The sequence below is a fragment of the Uloborus diversus genome, chromosome 7, assembly GCF_026930045.1.
Source record: "Uloborus diversus isolate 005 chromosome 7, Udiv.v.3.1, whole genome shotgun sequence".
Taxonomy (NCBI): Eukaryota; Metazoa; Arthropoda; class Arachnida; order Araneae; family Uloboridae; genus Uloborus; species Uloborus diversus.
Genome location: NC_072737.1, coordinates 115,560,474 through 115,584,061, shown reverse-complemented (window position 1 = coordinate 115,584,061; position 23,588 = coordinate 115,560,474). Strand labels below are relative to the sequence as shown.

Sequence of the window (23,588 nt, the reverse complement as noted above, 5' to 3'; positions counted from 1 at the left end):
AAGTAGGTTTACTTGCATTAAAAATACATTATAAAGTCGAACTTCGTTATCTCGACACCTGGATTTCACGACACTCCGGATGTCACGTCACTTTTTCAAAGTCCCGAACTTATGCCATACAGTTTTAATGTTAAGTGGCTCCGGGTTTTACGACAGTTTTTTTGGGGGAGGGGGGGGCAACTCCGGTTACGACGTTGCTTCGAGCTGCGCAGACTGGATCAAATACTTCTTTGCAATTGAAAAATTTTCCGTAAAATAATGAACATCTGGAAATGTTTGTTGTGGAAACTTCGAACTCAGACAAGTGATTTGACCTGGGATGAACCTCAAAAATGGTGGGGGACGAGTATATAAGTTCTGAAAGGTACAGGTTTCAAACTTTGACGAGAGAGACAATGGAAAAGAATTCAAATTGTATGGGTGGATTGTATTACTGGACTATGGAAATAGCAGGAGAAGAGAAAGACCCTAGCTACTTTAAGCTAAGCTTTAGGGGATCACTACAAGTTTCTCCCGTAAGAGAAAAAAGAGACAAAAGCTCCTCATTATATTGAAAAGGGACACATAGCTCTAAAGTGGATAAAGGAATTAGAAAGGGTTTTTTAACCTTCGGAAGGGGAAATCTAATCGAATTGTGGACAAAAGTGAAGAGTCTTGAATTGGTTTCTTTCTTGCTGATAATTTCGTGGAAAGGAGGAGTATAAAAAATGTTATTCGAAAGTTTAGCAAACACTTATTGAAAAGTATTGTAGAATTTAAAGAAAATTATAATAAGTGAAGTTTTTTTAAAAAGAATTTTTGTTATATTCACCAATAACTCAAATTTACATTAGTTGAATCTATTTAAAAGCATAAACACTATTAATTTTTTCATTAAATCTAATTTTATTGTGAGCTACTGTTCAATAATGAATTTTTAAACTATTCCGGTTATGGCGGCACTCTGGCTATGATGACACTTTGTTGACAGTCCCAGACTTGTCATAATAACGAGGTTCGACTGTATTAGTATTTAATAACACATCTGCATTCATTAACCTGGAATTTTTTCTAAAAGCGACTGGAAAACTTGGAAATGTCAGGAAATTTCGTTCTGGAACTTTTGTGGCAACACTGTTCTTAACAAAACGTACGAAACATCAAACATTTGAAAAATCCTAATCAAGTAGCAGATACAAAGAAATAGCAATCCTCAAAGTGAAGGCATCAAAAGTATAAAAACGATTTATAAAAGAAATATGTTTTGCAAAATTCTTTTAGAACTGCATTTTAGAGGCTTATGGTTGAAGCAAAAATAAAATTAAACCATCGAATCAGAATTTAAACTTTGACTCATAAAAAAAAAAAAATGGAATTTCACAAAGAAAAAAGCTTGAAATAGGCATTGTAACAGAAATAAAAACATTTCTTTGCCTCCTAATAAAGTTAGCGTGCAAAAAGAACAAAATATGATTCTTGTATCAGATGCAAACAGATTACATTTTTCAGAATGAAAGCATCCAAAGTATAAAAACCAAAATAAAAAAGCTTATTAAGTTAATCATCCTTGTTAGCATCTAAAATCAAACCTATATAATTTTCTTCCAAAATAATGTTCAAACACCTGTAAAAACACAAATATTGCCACGCTGGTAAGATGATTGGAATATTTTCCAATCTAGTCTAAAGGTTTAATGCCAGAAGCGGGTTTAATTTTAAAGCTGGTAACCCTAACTGAAGCAGCGATAACATTTTCCCTATCCCCTACTATCGATTAACAGTTCTATACACATATGTATTTTTTTTTATTCTTGTTTAAATCACAGTAGAAAGAAAAGTGCTTATTCTGCTTCTTCAGAGAAGTGAATATCAACACCACAGCAAAACAGCTATGATAAAACAAACAAGCAAAATTATGTAGAACAAAACTGACTTTAAGCTGTTAATTTCTGTTAAAGAAACAAACAACAAGCACTATATTTGGCATTATTAGTTATTTATTGCTTGCAGGAGTATCACAAGTGTGCCTTTTTTTTTTTTTGCAAAATTAGCAGATTTGTGTATAAGCTGATCCCTCTAATTTAACTTTAAAAGGGTTGCAAAAATTATGGGTTTATACATAAGAAATGTGCATTATTTTGATTTTAGATTTACTCTTTCAATAAACAATTTGTGAGAGATCTGTTTTGATTTATCAGAATTTTGGGAAATATCAGTTATGGTTGATCGCAATTTTGTCAAATGTCCGCTTTGGTGGATCAGACTTTTGTGAAGGGTCCTTTAACGGACACAAATTTTCTCTGGCTAGACCCCTGATATTATATTTTAAAAAATTGTACTTTTTTGTCTTGTAAAATATAATATTTTTCATTAACAATTTGTTAACTTTCCTTTAACAGCCTCACAGAAAGAAGAGAATTTTTACAAAAGAAAACTCTGTAAAATTTTTACTGCTACATGGAAATACAGAAGCTACAAATGCAGACGGTGAAACTCTTGAAAATGTCTTTGTTCCAGTATCAAAGAACTACAAACCTGTAAGTAATTATTAATTTTTAATCCCTTTAATTTTATAGTCAAGTGTAGTGTTCACTCTAGGAAAAAAAAGGGCAGGGTGCTGGCTTTTGAAAGGGGCACTTTTTTAAAAAAGGGCACTATTTCAACGTGGTGTCCTCCCCCCCCCCCCATCCAAGACCAATGATGCACCACTCAAAAAGTACTGAGTGCCCCCCCCCCTCCTTGCAAAACAACCAAAAAAACACCTTGTAAAAATTCAAACAGTCTAGTCTGAACCATGACCCCCCCCCCCCCTTGATCGCCATCACCACTGACTTTAGTATTAAATATGATTTCATCCTGAAAATGCACTTGTGTTCAGAATAAGGTTAGCTCCCCTCCCCCCCACACACAAATGCCTCACACACAAGAAGCTAAGCACATTTTCCACACTCCATAGGAACATTTAGCTATTGCTGAAACTTGGCTTTGGGTGTTTTTTCAACACTTTTCAGGCCATAATTTTAACTACCTATAAGAGTTAAAAAAAATTCTAGGCGTTTCAAAACCCTTTGAATTTCAATTTAAGAAGAACAGTATTTAATTACTGATCTCCTCTTCCTACCAAAGAAACTGGCTAGTAATGTGCATTGTGCCATTAAGTATTTTAGTAGACATTAAAATCGTGATGAATGTAAATTCTTCTTTTTTAAATATAATTACACTTCAAATAGAACAATGAGCTTAAAATACTGTATGCAGTGCTTCAAAAATACAGTGGTAGCAAGTTGCAAAACTAAAAAGACTTTATTTGAGCTCTATTTCCTAGTCTTGGAGTTGTTCAAATTCATAACACAAATGTGTTGGCAGATGCATGCACTCCTAAATGCAATGAATAAGCAGCTTGGGCCAAGCTAAGATTTTTATCTCACACAATTTGTAAAAATTTAATATATCGGCATTTAAATTTTGTGATTTTTTTAAATCAATTGTATAATATTTATAAAAGAAAAAGAAACAGTCATGGGCTCTCATATGCAAAGTTACAAGGGGGGGGGGGACTCAAATATTTCCCCTGTGGTTTAGCAGAATATTTTCCCCCTGGAAACCGATTTCAAGACAGATTAGAGTCATTAAAATTTGACATTTTTAATAATTTATTCATTTCTGGATGGAGAAGAAATGTTTTTACATTTTTGAAAAGAAAAAAGTACTAAAAGCAAGGAAGTTCTAATTTCAAAGGGGGGGGCTTAAGCCCCCCTTGCCCTTCTATATGGGCGCCCTTGGAAACAGTGCAAGATCATTTTAGTTAGAAAAAAGCACAAGTATGTCAAAAGTATGCTTTTTATTATGTCAATAAGTGTTTTAAATAATCTTGCATTTAAGCCCGGTAAGCTTTGTACTATGTTCTTCTTAGGAAACAATCAGAAAGTTAACTTTCCAGGAACAGATGTGAAAAGATTGCTACACAATCACTAGCAATGCGCTAAAATTAGCCAAGCCTAATTTCCACGTGCAAAAGAAAAACGAACACAAAGGGATGAAATGTTAGGAAAATGTCCTATTCCCTCTCTCATTGTTGATTCTCAGAAGATCAATGATGGGATGAACTGAAACAAAGGTCTCTCCCTTCCCAGAGGACCCAACTCCTTCCCACAACCTTTCAAAAACCCACCCTCAGTAGAAGGAAGAACATGCCTTTGTTTCCTACTGATAAGCCTGTTAGAATTCTGAGAATCTCATCCCCTCTTTGCCTAGGTATTTGCTTGCCCTTTTGTTTATGGGGCCGTTTTCAAGGTGAAATTCTGGGAACAAGGATAAGACATGGGCATTTTTGCAGATGATCGCTGGACAAATAAAATTGCCCTGATATCGCAGCAGGTCGAAACGATGGTTGAGGCATCTTTTAAAAAACACAGGGTGCAATTTCTTATTTTTGAAATGGGCGGGGTGCATTTCCCAATCTAAAAGAAGGACAGGGCGTATTCTGCTGATATGGAAAAGGGCAGGGCGCTGCGCCCTTCAAAAACGGCCTAGCGGGAACACTAGTTGGAAATATACTTTTATTACATTCCAACGATAACCAATTCAGATATGAGATGCAAGCAAGGCAATTCCCATAGGGTATACTCCATATATGCCACACACTATCAAACATTTTTTCAAACATATTATGTATATGATCACATACACATATTGTGCATAATGGATTACAGAGAATATATCCTTATAAAAATTGATGGCAAAATCACTGGATAAAAGTTATTCTCATTCATGGGAATACTGGTATAAGATGGAAGGTTTTCAATCTAGTGATAAAGTAAACACGGCCAGTAAGGTAAATCGGTAGTGGCCAAAATATTCATGATGACGATTTCCGAGTTAATTACAACGAATTTTCTCATGATGCCTGTATGTATGTATGTGCGGAAGTGCGTATGTATGTCGCATAACTCAAGAGCGGTAAGTCCTAGAAAGTGGAAATTTGGTATGTAGACTCCTAGTGGTGTCTAGTTGCGCACCTCACCTTTTGGTTGCATTCCGGTGTTTGTAAAGGGGTCTTTTGCCCCTTATTGGGGGTGAAATCATTGTTAATTTCGATGTAAACTCAAGTGGTGTTATAATTTAGCGGACACTTGGCGATATATCGCCAGTCTTCTGGTCGCCATGTTTTGTGGCCAACTTGGTGAAAAATTTAGCGATTTTTTTTCAAAAAATAATCTGTTTCAATTTGACCACTGTTGGTGATATTTAGAGAGTAAACTATTGAATCACATTAAAATTGCCAGTAATGGGGAAATGACATCAAATTGGAATAAAAGGAAGTCATGTGATGCACACATCAGCTTGTTTGTATTGGAATTCAAGCAATGTAATGGCAACTAAATTGGGATTGAAAATTTATTTCACTGAAACGAACATGTTGATGTGTTGGTGTTTGTTGTAACAAGATTCCACTGTTTTAATAATTAGGTTGTTTTATAAAAGTTATAATTTTACTTTTTTTCCATTCTGTTAACTAGCTGGTACCGTCAAGGAAAATAATAATGATAATCTTCTTGGAAGTGTATAAATACAAATTACTCTTTATGGATTACTTTAGAAAATGAAGCTAGTTGTATATTTAAAACTCTCTTACTTGAAAAGGGTTTTGGAACATGAAATGAATGAAATTAAATTTTACATTTAGTTATTTGTCTGTATAAAACAGGGATGGCCAACCCATGGCACAGTGTGTCATGGCGAAGTATTACATGAAGATTTATTTAAGAGAATTTAGATTCAGGAAATAATGTTGTTTTCAGGAACTTTGTCAAACTTGAAAACACCTTTTCGTATTCAAAGGAAACTTTTAAAATTTTAGTTGTATTTCATAATGAATATACTAATGTCAGCAACTTTATCTAGAAATATAGTTTTACATCTCATAGATGACATGGGGTGTTTGTACGGAGAGTGTGTAAACTGTAATATTGCAAGTATTTATCATAAGCTTTAAATGAAAATTGGCAAAAGAGTCTGCAGTTCAGCATATTTCTTTGTTATACTAATGACGAATAATAACTTCAATATTGCCGAAGAACTTTTTGATTTGTACTAATTATTTTGTACTATAACTTCTAAAGCTCTTTGTACCTTAAATGTGTCTTCTCATTGCTGACCCTGTATTGCACTGTCTTAACAAAATACAAGCTTTAGCTCATATTTTGATAGAGCTCTAGATAAACAAGCTTTTCCCTATACTTGAGTTTCTCCATTACTCATGCTTATAGAAAAAATATTCTGTTTGAGTAAAAATCACTCAGTCAGCCCGTAAATAATCTTTTTTTACTTTTTTATATTGTTCTGTATGTCGAGAAAAATGGAAAGTGGTGCAAAAATATTTTTTTTTAATCCCAAAAGGTTTGGCCACCCCTGGAATTTTTTTTTCAAAGCAATATTTTTTTATATACAATCTGAAAGGGTTACAATTTCGTTTCAGTTGCTCTAAAATACTTAATCCTCATAAAATTCCTTACAAGTGCTTACTTCTTTTGAATTGAAAACATTTCTTTTTACAACTAATTAATTGTTGCTGCAGTTGCTAGCAATTTGTTACAACATTGAATGAAACTAAATAAGAAGTTTTGACCTGGGTCAAAACTCTACCAAAGCATCACATATGATTGGTCTTTAATTCTGCATCAAAATGGCTTGAAAAGAAAAACAAATTTTGATTCTGATTGCTACCATGTGATGCTCATTAGTTGAATCAATGTTTCCTTTATGAAAAAGAGAGAGTGGGTCAAACCTCTCCTGTTATCAAATTTCTCTTGTTTCTTCTACTTCATAATATCTAATGTAAAAATTTTGTTGTAGCGTAGCAAATATGTATTTAAATCTATAATTTATGAAGTAAATATATTTTACTAATTTGAGTTAAATCTTTGAATTTGTCTATCTTAAATTTCATGAGAAATTTAAAAAAAAAAAAACTTAGCTTCTAGAATAGCTACTCATTCTACATACTGCAAGATGTGAAACTAGATTAGCTTGTGATAAAACATTCCATGAGGTGAGCTTTTGTTTTATTTGATGTGTTAGTACATAAATTTGACTGCTTTTACAGTACACTTTCCATTGAGCTTATTTCTTATTTTGAATTAAGTGGGTAAGATTAAATTTGTTGTTTAATCCAATCCAGTGTTCCCAATGCATTCTAAAATTCTTATTTCAGGGAACTTCTCTTCTTGCCTCACAATTTGCAAACATATGTGGTGTTTCTGCATTAGAAGATGACAATGAAGAAGGTAAAGTTTACTTAATAATGTTCTGGGAAAGTAAAAACTAGTTTAAAAAATAATATTTGCAAAAGCAACATTTTCTCTAGCAATTTCCTGCTGTAACACATCTTCAATTACAGTCAATGTTTCTAAAGAGATTGATGCTTTAATTCTATTCATTGCCACCAAAATATACATTGTTTTGTATAGAGATGTATTATAACATCAATTATTTATAAATTTTGTTTAAAATTAGAATGCCGATTTATACACAGAACACTGTTTATAACAGAAATGGAAATAGTTGTTCCTTTCCGCTGACTTAGCTTTGATGATGTTCTTAAAGAGAAATATATTCCTCTCTTTTTTTTTGGGGGGGGGGGGGGTAGTTGTAGAAAGTTCTTTTTTGAAAATACATCTTTAACATAAATAATTTAATATTGCATTTTTGTATACATTTTCTTAGTATAAAAAAACTTATATCAGAAATAAAATATAAACACAAATATGTTTGTTATTAGCAATGTTTTTCGTACCTTTGAATATTCTTTATGCTCTTATAACAGTGAACACTTCTTCTGTGAGTGTTCCTGCTTTTAATGCTAAGACCTCAGATTCATTAGACAAGGCAGTTTTTTTTTTTCTGAAGATTGTTTAAATGGAAACCTTCAACATGATTTGGGATAAACATATTGCTGACTTAGAAAATAAAAAACAGCAACTTCAGCACGCAATTGGTATATTTTGGAATTAATGTTCTGTTTATTACATTATGCTACTAATGAGAAGCAACTTTGGAAAATTCACCAAAATTGCATTTATTGGATGCTTTTGTGTAAAGAAATGAAACATTTATATGGTGCTTTAAATATTTTGGATAAAGAACAGTCTAATTATTCCTTGGATTAAGAAAAAAAAAGAAAAAACCTTGTGAAAAAGATATTGTTCAGTAAGATGGTGTGAGTTATTGATAAGCAACAACTTAAAAACAGATGATTAAAAAAAAAAAAAAGTTTCCTAGCCTTAAGACCATCCCCGGAGTATTTTTAACATTGATTTAAAATGCTTTCAGTGAAAGATCATTTGTGCTTAAAATATATTTGTATCAGACTCACAGAAGACCATCAGAACCACTTTATTATATTTAGAGTAGTGCTTAGAAGTTCATCAGTGATGGTTATTCATGTGCTTGTTTCTACCACAACCAAAAAGAAATTTTTTTAAACAAGAAGATCCCCCCCCCCCCCCCAATTCTATGTCCAAAGATAGGGCAGCCACTTGTTAGAGGCTCACCAGGAAGGCAGTCGCAGGGTTTAATTCTTGCATGAGTAAATGAGAAGAATGTATGCTTACGTATATGTTGAGAAATTTAGTACAAAATATGAGGTTAAAAGTTGAGGAGTTAACTTATACACATTTCGGGGGCCTCCAGTTTTGAGAATTTTCTGAGGAAGAGCACCTAAACCCTGCTCTACCATTTTAGCATACAGTCTAAAACTGCATTTTTAAAACTTCATTGTCAAAATATTTTTAGAGACAACCTGAACCCAGATTTTTTTCGGAACGTCATCAAAGGTAGACTAAAATGCATTTTTAGAATGTCATTTTTGATAAATTTCCAAGGAGAGTTTCTGAACCTCCTTGTAATTCCTTGTTTTTTTTAACGTTACTAACAAAAAAAATAACTAAGCAATATATTAGTTAAAAATAACACCATAATTTTCTTTCTTACTAAACTTATACAGAATTTTCTTAAAATTCTTAACATTATTACATTTGTTAAAGTACTCACTCAGTAAAGAAAAATTAATAAACAATTAGATTTATTGAGGCCATTTTTCTATAATATAAGAGTTTATTAACAACTTAGTATCTTACACTATTATATTGTATAATCTTAGTAGTACTGCATCATAAATATTTTTAAAATATCAATGAACCCATTGACCATGGTATTTGGTGTACGGAAATCCCTGTGGTTCTAGTGTTAATCAAATGTGTACAGATTGGGAGACAAGGATATGAAGTCTCATGTCATGTCTCTCGGGACATGAAGTCATGTGTTCTTGTCCCGAAACCCCATGTTTTGTGATCATGATATGTGTTTTGCCTGTGCTATATGGATACAAGATGGTGTGAAAAGAACCAATGTCATGGCAGTAGATTTTTAGTTTAGGACCATCATACACACATCATAATGGCATAGATTTCTGAACTATAATCTGTCTTTTGCACCTTACTAATAGTGTCTTTTAGAAAAGTCATGAATACTCTGGATTGCATGGTGGTGCTGGATCAAAACTCACTGCCACGACATTATACCAAATTAAAAAAAAATATGTGTGAGAATTTTTTAAATATGTATTTTCCCATACTAGTGCAGAAGAAAAAAAGTATTATTTTGTTTTAAAATATTTGTTTTCTTTAGAACCTGACTTGGAAAAAATAATGGGTGAGTTTGATGACTCTGACTGCGATGAAAAAGTTGAAACTTTAGTTCCAAAATTGAAGAAGCTATGCTTGGGAAAGGAAACAAGGTTATTGCATAATTTCTTTTCTTTCAGCTCATATATTTTTTTTAATTCAAAAAAATATTGATTTATTTATTTGTGACATAATAACTTTAGTTATAACACTAAAACCGTGTATGAAGCCTTAAAAAAGAATGTATGAAGTAGGGCATTACATGTATAATTTTTTATACCTTGATTGACCTGCATAGGCGGATTTAGGACTGAGTTCCTGGGGGGGCGGGATTTTTTTTTTTTTGGAGAAACATTTTTAATTGCCCTCCCCCCTCCCATGTTTTTGTCTGTTTTCTGTGATGCGGAAGGCCATTCTTTACTTTTTTATGTGTCGTTTTCATTACTTTGTGTAATCATGCTGTCCTTTTTAAATTGACCTTAAAAGAGAGGGGGCTGGTATTAAGAGAGTAACGCAGTGCTCCCTTTTAAGTGGGATATAGAATATCTCCAGTTTTAGGGGACCCGGGGACTACTCCCCCGGAGGAAATTATCTAAAATGGATATAAAATTCTGCATTTTGAAGTCTTATAAGGGTTAATTGGAAATAATAGGCAAATAATTTTTTTTTTAAGTTTTACGCTTTAAAAGTGCTTTGTGATGCAAGTTAATACTTTAAAAGAAATGGTGCACAGATTTAGAGAATAGGTATCAAGAGAGTAACATACTACCCATTTGAACAGTTCTTAATTCACTTGATAAGAAATAAAATTGAAGCACACTTTGCTTAGGAGTTTCCAAGACTTGTCTAATTATTTTCAAGGTTTGGTTGGTTAGATTGGGTTTTTGGTTCAAGAGCCCTTGTAGGCTATACTGCGCCAATTCTTTTCAGGGATTTTAGAACCTATCAATAATTTCACTTTTCAGTCTCTGAAATTGAGTAGTAGATTATACACTTGTACAGTATTGTTCAAACTTTGTAAGAAACGGCTATTTTAAGTTTAAAAGAAAAAATAAACTTTAATTTCCTATTCAAAAAAGAAAAAATCATGATTTTTTTTGTTAAAAGATTTTGGAAGATAAGTTGTTACTATATAAACTCCTCCCAAAACTGGGGAGCATTGTCCCTTTGCCCCCCCCCCTATAAATCCACCCATGCTCTTCTGAACTATTCAAAGACGAAAAAATAATGATTTTTTTTTTAAATTTTTGGAAGATGTGTTGTTACTACATAAAGTCCTCCCAAAACTGGAGGGGCATTGCCCCCCTCTAACCCCCCATAAATCCGCCCATGTTGACCTGTGTCTTATTTCTTTTTATTTTCTTTTTAACAATGCTTCATACTCATGTTTTTTTTTTTTTTTTTCCAGATTGAATGAATCTGGCTGTTATGAAAAGTCCTTGGAATTTAATTTCGGCAATGAAAGTGAAGAATGTGTTTCAGATCAATTTTCTGATGTTAGCTCTGATGATGTTTTAAATGAATACCCACTTACCTCTGCTACTATTAATTGTCCAGATAATATCAAAACCTTCAATGAACGATTTGAAAAGGTCAGTGTCAAAATCTGTCAATAAGTTTTCTGTTATATGAAATAAAAAAAAATTTCTGATTTTGAAAAACAATTTTAGTTGATGGAAGAATATGATGATGATCAAATTGGTGCTCTGGATGAGGAAGAAATCTGTGGTAATCTTTCTGTAGAATGTGAAAGAGTACAGAATCTTATTGACAGCTCAAAAAATGCAAAGTAGGTTCTTATCAAGAACTCTTCTTAGTTGAAAATAAAAATGTCTGTATCTACCAATTTTGCACTAACGTGTTCTAACTTCAGAAATATACCACATTGTCAAAATGTTTACAATTGTGCCCTTATTTCTTGATTTTAAAATCTGAAATGACAAAATAATCCTTTCTGTGTTCCATTAATAGTTTCCAGCCTTTTGTAAATAAATATTTACAAAATTATCTATGCTCTAGCCTGTGAGAATCATCTAATTGAGGTGTGGCCTCAGGCCAAGAAAGCTTGGGCACCACTGATCCAGGTCAGTGGATCAATAGCAGATAGCTATTTTAATCCACAAGGGTGCCATTCCCTTTAAGAGCAAAGGCATGCCCCCAAAAGGAAAAAATACCTCTAACCCCCCTAAAAGTTTTAATGGTGCAATCTGCGCCATGACCGTCCCCCCACCTCTATGTGTGGGAACCCCTGTGATCCAAAATGTTATATATATCAGCTTTTTGTTTAGGGGCCTTAATTTCTCTATGAGTCTTGCTCATTATCTTGTTCTCTACAATCCTTTCAAGTTTAACTAAGTTCTGCAACACCCTGTATGAACACATACAATTTTTTTCAAAGTTATATAAGCAAATTCACTATTATAGGAGAGGATCCAGAGAAAAAAAATTTCTCATAAATAGTATTTGAATTTTTTAACACTTAATGTAACATGTGTTTATATCAATTGAAATTTATCAAAAGCAAAATACAAACCCTTGAGTGTTATTTCTTTTGAATGAGTATACTATTTCAGTAAAATGCAAAGGCAAAAGACAAGATCTTGAGTATAATTTCTTTTGAATCAGTATACAAGGTCTGAGTCTATTTGGTATTTTTATTGTTAAAAAATATGAAAATCAAGTTTTTTTTCTCTTTTTATTATTATTTTTTTAAGTATAAGGATGTTAGTATTTCTCTGATAATAATCATTTACTACTTTATAGAGAAATTGTTGAGATTGGAAATACAGAAAAATGTATTAAGGAAAAAATATTACATTATGCTGAAGCTGATGTTGAAGAAAAATATATTGAAATTGTAACAGAAAAACCTATAGAACATGATTGTGAATCTATATTGAGTAAGTTGAATTTATTGTATAAATTTTTTGTTAATATTCGGGCACATGAAATTAGAGTGACATTTTCTTGTGCACTAGCCTTCTCTGAGCCCAAGCTAAAACAAAAATTAAAAGTGTTTTTTTTTTTTTTGTCCACCTGTAAAATTAGAAATACCTGGACAATGGTGAAAGTTTTTAAACATTTGACTGATTTCCATTTTTTAACAAAACTTTCAGATAAAATGAGATGGAACAAAATTCAAGTTTGAAATCTTTATCTTTACTAATAAATAAAGCTGAAAGTCTCTCTGTTCGGATCTCTGTCTGTCAGGATCTCTGTGACGTGCATAACGCCTAGACCGTTCGGCCAATTTTTATGAAATTCGGCACAAAGTTAGTTTGTAGCGTAGAGGTGTGCACCTCGAAGCGATTTTTCAAAAATTCGATGTGGTACTTTTTCTATTCCAATTTTAAGAACAAAATTATCATAAGATGGATGAGTAAATTACAAAATTATCATAACGTGAAACTGTAACATGAGCATAAGCCAATTGGCCAGAAAATTCACCATACATTTGTAAATATACAGGCGAACCAAAAGACCGTTTAATTTTTCTATTGCGGGCAAAGCCGTGCGGTACCACTAGTTTATAAATAATCAGTGCAAGAGTCAAGTCTAGGAAAACTTCAGCTAGGACCTCTATGTAATTCTACTAATTAAACATTATCCTTTTATTTGCTTAAAAACTAAAATTTGAAACATGCCCCATTAAAAAAAACCTTGTCTTGAGAATACAACTTTCATTCCTGCATTTGGATGACTACAAACTGCAACATGTTTGAATTGTATATAGTAATTCAAAAATATCTGATATTTTGATATATATATCCATTATTTTCTATCAATGCCAATGAAAATAGTTAAAAAGTAACTGCATCCCCAAATTATTGTTGTTTGTTTTCTTATATTATTATTATTATAATATATAGACTTAAAATTAATGCCTTTTTCAATATTTATGTATAAATATTCATTTCGTGTTCAAATTTACGTACTGCTAGCAGATAAGAAAGTTAATGAAAATGAAATATAACTAACATTGGCATTGGCTATTATATTGGACATTGACTATAATAGCCAATGTGTTATATTCATGTGATCTGTAAAAATGATTGCATGGGCCCCATAAAAGTTACAGAAAAATATTGTAGCATCATATAAATAAATATAAAATATCATATAATATTAAAACATGAAATAGTTATTTAAAACCACATGTAATATTAATATAATGGATTTTTCTGATATGTATTGTTTACATGTGTTTCAGAATTAATATTTTACTTTTAAATTTTTATTAATTTTAATTGAGGTTAGCATTAACTGCTTTACTCTTTATTTATTTATTTATTTATTTATTTATTTATTTTTGTTAGTTAGTTATTGTTACAAAATTACATTATTCAGAAATAAAAAGTATGCATTAGTCAGTGCACAGCCATAGGACACTTTCCTTTTTCTGATCAACTTTTAATTTTTAACTAGGCAGTTTTTATCGATATTAAAATTGTTACATTTCTAATATATTAATATATCCTATAAAAATTATATCATACTTTTTCTTCATTTTAATAACACATGAATATTAATATGTTTGACAGATACATTTTTTATATTTTGCAAACATTGCAGTTAGAAAAATAATAAATATAAAAAAGTTCATGATATTTTGAAAATAAATATTGGATATATATTCATGTGGTCAACTGATTTATATCGGCCAAACCCTGAGTAAGTATATAAGATTGAGTAGAAAGTAAAAAACTGTTTAAACAAATTTTGCAGATCATTTTATGTTATTAAATTTATTGTTTATTTGCTCCTAGGTACTTATTCAAATATTTATAATCATCCAGCAATTATTAAAGAAGAATCTAAGGTATTCTGCCATTCTTTAATTTAAAATTTTGTCAGTACTAATATATATATATATATATATATATATATATATATATATATATATATATATATATATATATATAGACTAATGTCTGCTATCTCAGATTGAACAAAATTCATTTCTATTTGGTATTTTTGCTTTTTATAAACTATTTTAAATGTTGTGTCAAAGTTATGTCAAATGTGTGTATATATATCTATATACAGGGTGTGTCACAATCTCCTCCAGGCTTTGAAGGATTTAATTAAAACAAACATACAGTAGAGTTGAAAATCAGTCTCAAAAATCCAAGGTTTTGTTTATTTGAGGTGCATTATTTATATTTCAAAGTAAAAATGTACTGAGGGTCAACATTTGTCAAACTGCATGAAATTCTCAATAAATGCTTGAGGTGCCTTGGAGATAATAATTTGATAGGAAAAATGAATTAAAAGAATTGAAAACCAATTAAGGAGTTTTGCCACAATGAGCAAATTAACAGTCCTTTTAGAGTATGCAATTGCAATCAAAAAGAGAAGCATGCTACTTTGACATTTTACAAGTTATATATGTACGAAATTGGAAACCTATCTTCTATGACTAATCATTTTTGTGTATGGCAGGTACATGCATACCCAAACACACATAGATGCAAATATCATGATGAAACTTATTAAAATTGATTTGTTGGCAGTCAAAATGCATTTTTTGTTGCCTACATATTTACACCCAAAAATTCGTTCATGCATAATAGGGAAAAAAATCAATCAAAATTCCTTTAGGGGTAATTAAATAGTAAATAGAAAGTTCATGTTGAAATTTGAGTGAAGTTCTTTGTGAGCTCCGAGCTTCTTTCCATTGTAAAGCAAGTAAAAAGGGCATGTCCTCATTTCATCTGAGTACTGTAAAATTTTTCAATAAATAGTGAATGGTGATTGCCATTGGAACTGCTTTATAGTTATTTTGCAACTGCTATTAGTCAAAAAAGAAATAGTTTTTTATTTCTCTTTTTAAGAAGTTAGTTAGCAAATTAAATACGACAGAAACAGAAAAATATACCTTGTTTTCGAAACAGACTAATACATCACACAGAACAAGATGCTTTTCTGTTTCTCATATATTTAATTTTCTAACTTACTTTTTAAAAGAGGAATAAAAAACTATTTCTGACTGATAATAGTTGTTAAGCTACTATAATCTGGTTTCCATGGCAAGCACCATTCATTGTACATTGTAGACCAGCTTTCCTTGGGAAAGGGCAGGAAGTAGTTTGAGCTGATTTTTTTCATCCTTACCTCAAAGAACACAATCAAAATAAAACCTTTCTTTAAAGGAATAAATCTTTTTTTTAGTAGTATGTACTAACAAAAAGAAAATCCAAGGTGACAAACTTGAACCATTTTGATAGCCAACGTGGGTGACAATATCTTTCAGAAAATAGATATTTAAGTTCTGCTACTGTAACCTATTTATTTTGACAATAGAATCACAAAGTACAAGCCTTTGAAATATGTTTGTCCAAATTTTATGACAACCTTAAATCCAGCAAAAAAAATTCTCCACCGCGATTTTTCGCGAGTCACATGCTTATAATAAAAAATATAATGAGCTCAAACTCTCAAAAATATGTGAATATAGTAACAGTCAAGCATACATTAAGCTCCAAAAAATTTTGGCTTCCAGTGTGAAAAAATTGTCTGCAACCTAAGCCTAAACATGGCAATTTTTTACAAAAAGCTGATCCGTCATTTTGGATCACTTTTTGGGGAGACCCTAGATCGTCAGGATTTGGATCCCTAAATCTGCAAATTTACTTAGGTTAGTTTGAACTACACCTCAGTAAAATTTAATCCAATATAGAGATAGTCAAAGTGGAAAATTAAAAAAATATATATAGGTCAATTGACATAGAACGACTGCTTTAGAACTTTTTTTTAAATTTATTTTTTATTTTTTATTTAAAGCATTGGAACGTGGAAGAAAATAAATAATACTTTTTGCCAACTTCAGAACTTTTTGCGCCATCCTTTAAGCCCTGTAAAATCTTTGCTTTTTCATCAAATGATGAAATTTTGCATTTCAAACATTATAGGATAAAATTTACGAATATATTCTATGAATATAAATTACATAACTAGATACACACAAGTGCTGTACCCTGTCTCTCTTTTGTTCAAAGTTCGTTTTGAGAGGTGCTTGCACATGTGCATTCCACAAAATTAAAAAAAAAAAAAGATCATCTCATCAGTTTTTCATAGAATACATAACTCATCAGTAACGTTCGGTTGATTTCAGAATGTTCCATATGATTTTTCAAGTAAGGATTACCTCAGCTGGAGAGGTTAAAAGTCAAAAGAAATTTTAAGAATTACAAAAATATTGCTAGCTATAACCAGGGTTTGCTTGTTAAAAACAAGTTATCCTTCCATAGACTTATTATTGTACCAATCAATTACTTCATAAATCCATGCTAAATCCAGTTCTCGTTAAATCAGAGCTCGTTATAACTGAGTTTGATTGTGTATATATAAGAGTATACAGTAGAACCTCAGTTAACTGAGCCAACAATGAGTAAAATATACAAACAGTCTATCCTTCATCAGATGTTAGTGATGTTGAGAATGAGGATCAGGATGTAAAGACTAAGTTACACTGAAGGTGTACAAGTTCTAACAACTGCTCTGAAATATTTAGAACAGAAAAGAGATACTACACCAAAGAAATTTGTTGCTTGAAAAATTGCGTAGTCAGGCAGATATTGAGAAAGTCAGGACTTTTAAATGTAAATTTAATTGTTAATTATTTTAAATTGTTTAAGAAAATATATGTTTTTGTAATTAATATGTTGCTGTATTTAATTGTACGTGCAATGAAAGTTTAATCTTGTTACTAAAAACAACACATATAAATTATTTCTCTTCAGATACAAAGGATTAAAATTCCTAATAATCCTTTCAAAAAGCTTACAAAAAGCGATTTAAAACGTATACCAATTGATGACAGTGAGACAGGATCAGAGTCAGAGGACAACGTATCTATTGCTACCAGTTTCAACATTAGGCCAAGAGGTGAAACTCCTGAACAGAGAAAGGAAAGAAAAAATTTGTTTAAAGAAGCTAAAAGGGTAATTATCTTTCTGATTTATAAATTTTTATGGAAGAAATACTTTTCTTTTACTGTTCATTGCTTTTAACACTGCAAAATATAAATTAAAAAATAAAAATATTTTAGCTCGATTTGGCTTAAAAGGAAATAAGATATGTACATATGTGGAAATAGTCTAAGAAAACGTTCAAATTTATCTAAAGTCTTTTTATAGCTTCTTTAAAATTAATATCTTAACCCAAGCTTTTAAATTAAAAAAGAAAGAAAAGAACACACACAAGTAATGCATTTTTTGATGAAAATTACTTGTAATTTGGCAAAGCACTGCAGTGTAAATGTCAACTATTTCTTTTCTAAAACACTTTATTATGAAATGGGGGGGGGGGAGGGAATATTTAACTTCAAATGTTTTGAAATGGAGGTGCAGTATTGATACCACAAAGAATCTTTCTGTTTCCAAATTCCTAGTTATAACTAAGCTAATTTTAGATTATGAGTTAAAGAGTGTTGAAGTTTTGTCTGAAATTATATCCATGTTATGAAATACTAAGGGCTCCCAACAGATTTTAGTTTCTCCCTGTAGATAAAAAGGACCTATGTTCTCTAAAAGAGGGACCTTAATCTTAACTTTCGCTGGATAAATTTGAGAATTAATCAGAAGTAATCAGTAATAGGTGAATTCAGGCAATTAATCAGCTGTAAAATACCTTTTGCTTAGAACAAATTACTCACTCAGTAAGAAAGCACCTTTCATATAGTGAAGGAATTTTTCAAATAGGTGCAGTGGTACCGGAGATTACCTCAAACATATAAACACACAAAAATCTGCCCTCTCTCTTTATAATATTAGTATAGATAATTTTATTTAGAAATATGAAAACAATTATACTATTTAAAATTTCATCTTATCCTTCTTGCTTTGGACACAAATGTGCTAAAAATTTGCAATTAAATTGTAATTTCATGGGGTTTTTTTATTTTAAAATTATTTTCATGCAACAAATTCAAAATTTTATATCTGAATTTTTGACTTAGTCGCTATATTTGGTCATTTGCGAGATTTAAGTACACAAGACTCTTAAGTGGCCAAGTTTTCAAAATTGGAATCAGATGTTTATTGCAATGCAAACTATTTAAAATAATGCAAAATGGGATCTTTTTTTTTCCGGAAAATTCTTAATTTTTTCTTCAGAATATCATTTTATCCTCATTGGTTTAGACGCTAATGTGCTAAAAACTCACTATTTTGTCTAAATTTTAGTTTTTTAAGGATTATTTATTATTACTTTTAATGCAACAAATTCAAAAATCTATCATCATAAATTTTTCATGTTTTTTGCCATGTTTGGTCATTTGCAACATGGAAGTAGACAAGACTATTATCAGCCTAAGTTTCCGAAAACAGAATTGGTTGTTTGTCTCAATGCAAACTATTAAAAATAACAAAAGGCAAAAAGTTATGTTCTTTTTTTTTTAATTATTTTCTTGAAGGAGAAATTTTATCTGTATTTGATCCTCATTGCATTGGAGGCCTTGTTATAAACTGAAACTATTTCATCTAAAATGAAGGTTCCTGCTGACTTCTCATTTATTTATTTTTTAAATCAGAAACCTATTTTAACTTAAATTTTCTATGCACATAAAAGGTATTGAATAACTCTCTTTAAATCCTATTCATCTATTTTTTAATGAACGTTGTAAAAACTGCTCCCCCCCCCCCTCCAGTTTGTATTTCAAAACATCCAACAACCAATTCCAAACATTTCAAAAAAGCATTGGTAGCCACTAAGATTTTGGAGTCTAGTGGCCACTGGCCACTTAAAAAATTTCCGAGTCTTGACCTTCACTATGAAGTTGCTTTACTTCCAAGTAATCATGTTTTTTAATCTTCAATATGTTGTTAAGCAATGATGCATTCTCAATACATGTAGGGGGGAAAGAATATTTTTAAAAAAGGTTGCAGTTTTATTAAACCAAACACTAATCATGTGAAATACACAGCCAGCTCAGTCGTTTCCAGCCGAGGACTGCAGTTTCGTGCTTATTAGCACTCATCAGACCGGAATAGGAAAGTGACTGAGCTTGAGATGAAAAACCTCTTAAGGAAGCCAAGAGTGCGAAACAAACTGGTAGCTAATATAGAATTAGCAGACCAGACGAGTGACCGAAGCAATGGTTCGGTTCAACTCGAAGACTGAACGCAAGGCAAGGTATATTCAGTAAATTACCGCCATTAGCCAGGGCTAAAGCAGAAATACATGAAATACACCGCCAGCTCAGTCGTTTCCAGCCGAGGACTGCAGTTTCGTGCTTATTAGCACTCATCAGCCCGGCATAGGAAAGTGACTGAGCTGGAGATGGAAAACCCCTTAAGGAAGCCAAGAGTGTGAAACAAACTGGTAGCTAATATAGAATTAGCAGACCAGATGAGTGACCGAAGCAATGGTTCGATTCAACTCAAAGATTGAACGCAAGGCAAGATATATTCAGTAAATTACCACCATTAGCCAGGGCTAAAGCAGAAATATTTCTGCTTTAGCCCTGGCTAATGGCGGTAATTTACTGATATTACTAATCATGTTTTTTTTTTTTTTACTTTTCAATATGTATCTACGTAATGATGCTTTAATTTTATTTTAAACTTGGTTGTAGTTTTGTTGAAAATCTAACATGAAAATTCAGAAAAGCATTGCAAAGGTGCTTAGAATTTATCGAAGCTTAGGGTACAGAAGGAATTTTTAGCACAGGCCATGATTTTGTGCTCCTATTTTAACCCTCATTGCTCCTATTTTTTCCCTTAAGTGCTCCGATTTTTTTTATCTTGAGGTTGGCAGCTATGACATGCACATTAAATAATTATATAATATTTTGGTTTTCCTGGAAGCTAAAATAAAATATTCAGATATGTATTTCTTATGTTGAATTATATGATAATCATCTTGTTATTTATTTTTATGCATTTGTTTTTCTTACAGGAAAGCAGAATGTTAAAGAAAGAAAATAAATTAGCTTTCAAAGAAGAAAAGAAATTAAGAACACAACAAGCTATTAATGCCCGCCGTAATAAGGGTATCAGACTCTTGTAATACTTTATTAAATAATTTTGTTAATTTAAGATTCGAAACTTCTTTCACAATAAACAAATCTCTTTTACTAACAATCATTATTAACAAGCATGCTTACCAGAAAGAAAAAGCACTGGAATGTGATGGATAAGGTAGGGCTGTACTGGAAAAAAATTAGCCTGCACAATCCATGTTCATTCAGGCAGGGAAAAAAAATCCTTCCTTCATAGACTCGGAAGTTTTTCAATTTAACATTTATTGAAGTACAGTTGACTCTCAGCAGAATAGGGTGGCAGGGTGAATAATCCACAAAGCAGCTAAAAAGTGTATGTAATAGCTTAAGCTTAAACAATCCCACTTGAAAACATTTATACTACAGCTAAAGCGATAAGTTTATGGAAAAGAGCTTATATAAAAGCTCATTATTGCAAAAGTATTTGGGTCATTCTCCAGAAAATGTAACTTGAACGCAAATATTTTTCAATTTCAAAAACCTTGTTTTCTTTTTTTCTCATTCTTACATGAGTTTTGCGTACTAGAAGTAACCATAAAAAAATGGCCCACCTAAGTTCCAATTATTTTACTCAAAAATAATAAAAATTAAAAATGACTTGTTCATGGGAAAAAAGAGAAAAAAAAAAAAACATTTAAAAATCAAGCCAATTTAATATCGAAGTAGTAATTTTGTTAATTGTGCAAACAATGAGCTATTTTAACAATTAGTGGGAATCTAATATTAAGCTCTTTTAAATAAAGTACAGCTTAATTAGTAGTTATCCTTTTAGTTCAAATGTGTGCTCAAAAATAGTATTTAGTAAATTTGAGAATTTACTGGCAATTTATAATTTTGGTAGAGTGCCTAAGATTGATGTATTTCCCCTCCATTTGTTTTCACCTCAGAAATAATTACAATGATAAGGTTTGTCACGGAGGTGAGGAATTTCCCATTAATATAGGCCTAATGGATACATTTTTCAGGGAATTTTTTTTTCTTTGCTGCTACAATCTGCACATATTAAGCATGTTCACTTTTTACATTTATTTACATCCCTGAAGTTCAAGTTCACGGAGGTGAGCAATTGGCAATAACCGCACTAAGTTTTTAAAACGAAATCTATCTTCTTGTTTTTTGACAAAAATCTCACAACTTCTTTACGGCTGGTAAATAAACAACCCTTGTAAAATAAAATTTGATGTTATTACTGCCATGTGTTAATGAGGAATGGCATTTTGTGTTTAGGTAACGGAGGTGAAAATTTATTGTGTGACATGACTCCTTATCCTATTAAACTGAACTAAAACACAATATTAAAAAACTAAATATAATTAAACAATTAGTATTTGAGACACTTGTGATAATTAAACAACATAAACTGTCACACAAGTTGTGGTGACATGCCATGGAGGTGAGAATTCACATGTGAACCAAATATGTACTAAAATAAAAATTATTATTGAAAAATTGTTGGCAGGTTTAAATCGATATACTTTGGATGAAATTAAAAAGCATTATTAAATAAATTGTTCCTTAAAGTTTTTACTGTTAAAGGCGTGTGACAGAAAAGTTACACTTTTTGAAGAATGACTCCTTTTAAACTATAGCTAAAACAATAAGTTTGAAAAAAATGTTTATATAAAAAGGCAAAAAAGAAAGCTCATTATTGCAAACGTATTTTAAAACTATAGCTAAAGCGATAAGTTTGTGAAAAAATTTTATATAGAAGCAAAATAAAAAAAGCTTCTTGTTGCAAAAGGATTACAGTAGAATGCCGTTATAACGCCGACCAACATAACGCCATTCTCTATAAACCACACAACTTTTCTGAAGTAAACAATCGGTTTTGAAGTTTAAAAAATCCCTCTGTTTTGCTTTGCAATCATAAAAATTGTTAGGCAAATTAAATTTTGAAACTTTTTTATCTTTCCATCTTTATTCAAAGCTTTTAAATGAAAATTAGTACTCGGAGTAAACAGAAAATACCAGATAGCTCTTGAAAATGCAGCTGTTATGCAAACCATAAAGCTAGCAGAAGTGCAGGATAATTCATTCTTTTGATTGTGAAACACAATTATTTGTGAATAACTAATTGTAATGTTAGGACTTTAATACTCATTGTAGATAAAACTCATTCTGAAGTGCTAATATATAGATATATTGTGAATATTAGTTTCAAAATTTGTGAAATGATCTGTATAATGCAAAAACCTATATAACGCAAAAGCTCAAGTCCCAAGGTGTGCATTATAACGGTCTTCTACTGTATTATTTTGCAGATAAGAAAAAATTGTAGCACCATGAATTTTTATTTTTACAAGTTCTTGGCAGTCCCGGATTAAAAAAAGGAAAATGCTGGCAGATCCAAAAATAAAACAATTCAAATTTTCAATTTTCTGCTATTTGAAATTTTTTTTGTAAATTTATTACTTACTTCATTAATTTATTATGAAGGTTTTTTTTTTTTTTTTTTTTGAAGGCAGGGGTTGGAGTGGTGATTTCAAAAATTTTAGGACAGCAAAAATCAAGTTTGTAAAAAACTTTAATGTAATGTATAAGCTTGATTTTTGTAGTGGTTGATAAAACGTTTCAAATTCAATCTTGAAAACTACAATAAAATGCATTCAATCTTTTATTCTTCAACACAGTGGCACATTATGAAGTTAGAAGTATATACCACAAACCAGTGGGATAAATGTATGTCTAATTGCTTCTTTACTTGCCTCGTTGTTTCATTAAAATTAATAACCAAGAATGATGTAAAAAATATCCTTCATAAGAAGGGATTTAGAGTAAGGTGTAAGTCGAAAATTTATCATGTACTTTTATCAGAAAATTTGATACTTTTTGCTATCTCAGAATCACCAAAAATATCCCTGTAATTTACAGATAAATCATTTAAAGATGCAAATGATTTTTTTATGGTAACTAAAACTAAGGAA

The 23,588-nt window shown here is 31.1% G+C and overlaps 1 protein-coding gene across 1 annotated transcript in view; it reads left to right on the top strand.

Moving 5' to 3' along the window:
* LOC129226079 (protein LTV1 homolog) overlaps nucleotides 1–20,701 on the top strand; it is a 32,399-nt gene extending 11,698 nt beyond the window's left edge. The window contains exons 3-11 of the mRNA XM_054860667.1: nucleotides 2,379–2,516; nucleotides 7,193–7,265; nucleotides 9,667–9,775; nucleotides 11,071–11,254; nucleotides 11,333–11,451; nucleotides 12,426–12,562; nucleotides 14,429–14,481; nucleotides 17,405–17,605; nucleotides 20,562–20,701. Coding sequence (XP_054716642.1) covers nucleotides 2,379–2,516; nucleotides 7,193–7,265; nucleotides 9,667–9,775; nucleotides 11,071–11,254; nucleotides 11,333–11,451; nucleotides 12,426–12,562; nucleotides 14,429–14,481; nucleotides 17,405–17,605; nucleotides 20,562–20,672 — 1,125 coding nt within the window. The 3' untranslated portion in view covers nucleotides 20,673–20,701. The remainder of the gene's footprint in view (nucleotides 1–2,378; nucleotides 2,517–7,192; nucleotides 7,266–9,666; nucleotides 9,776–11,070; nucleotides 11,255–11,332; nucleotides 11,452–12,425; nucleotides 12,563–14,428; nucleotides 14,482–17,404; nucleotides 17,606–20,561) is intronic.
* The last annotated feature ends 2,887 nt before the right edge of the window (nucleotides 20,702–23,588 follow it).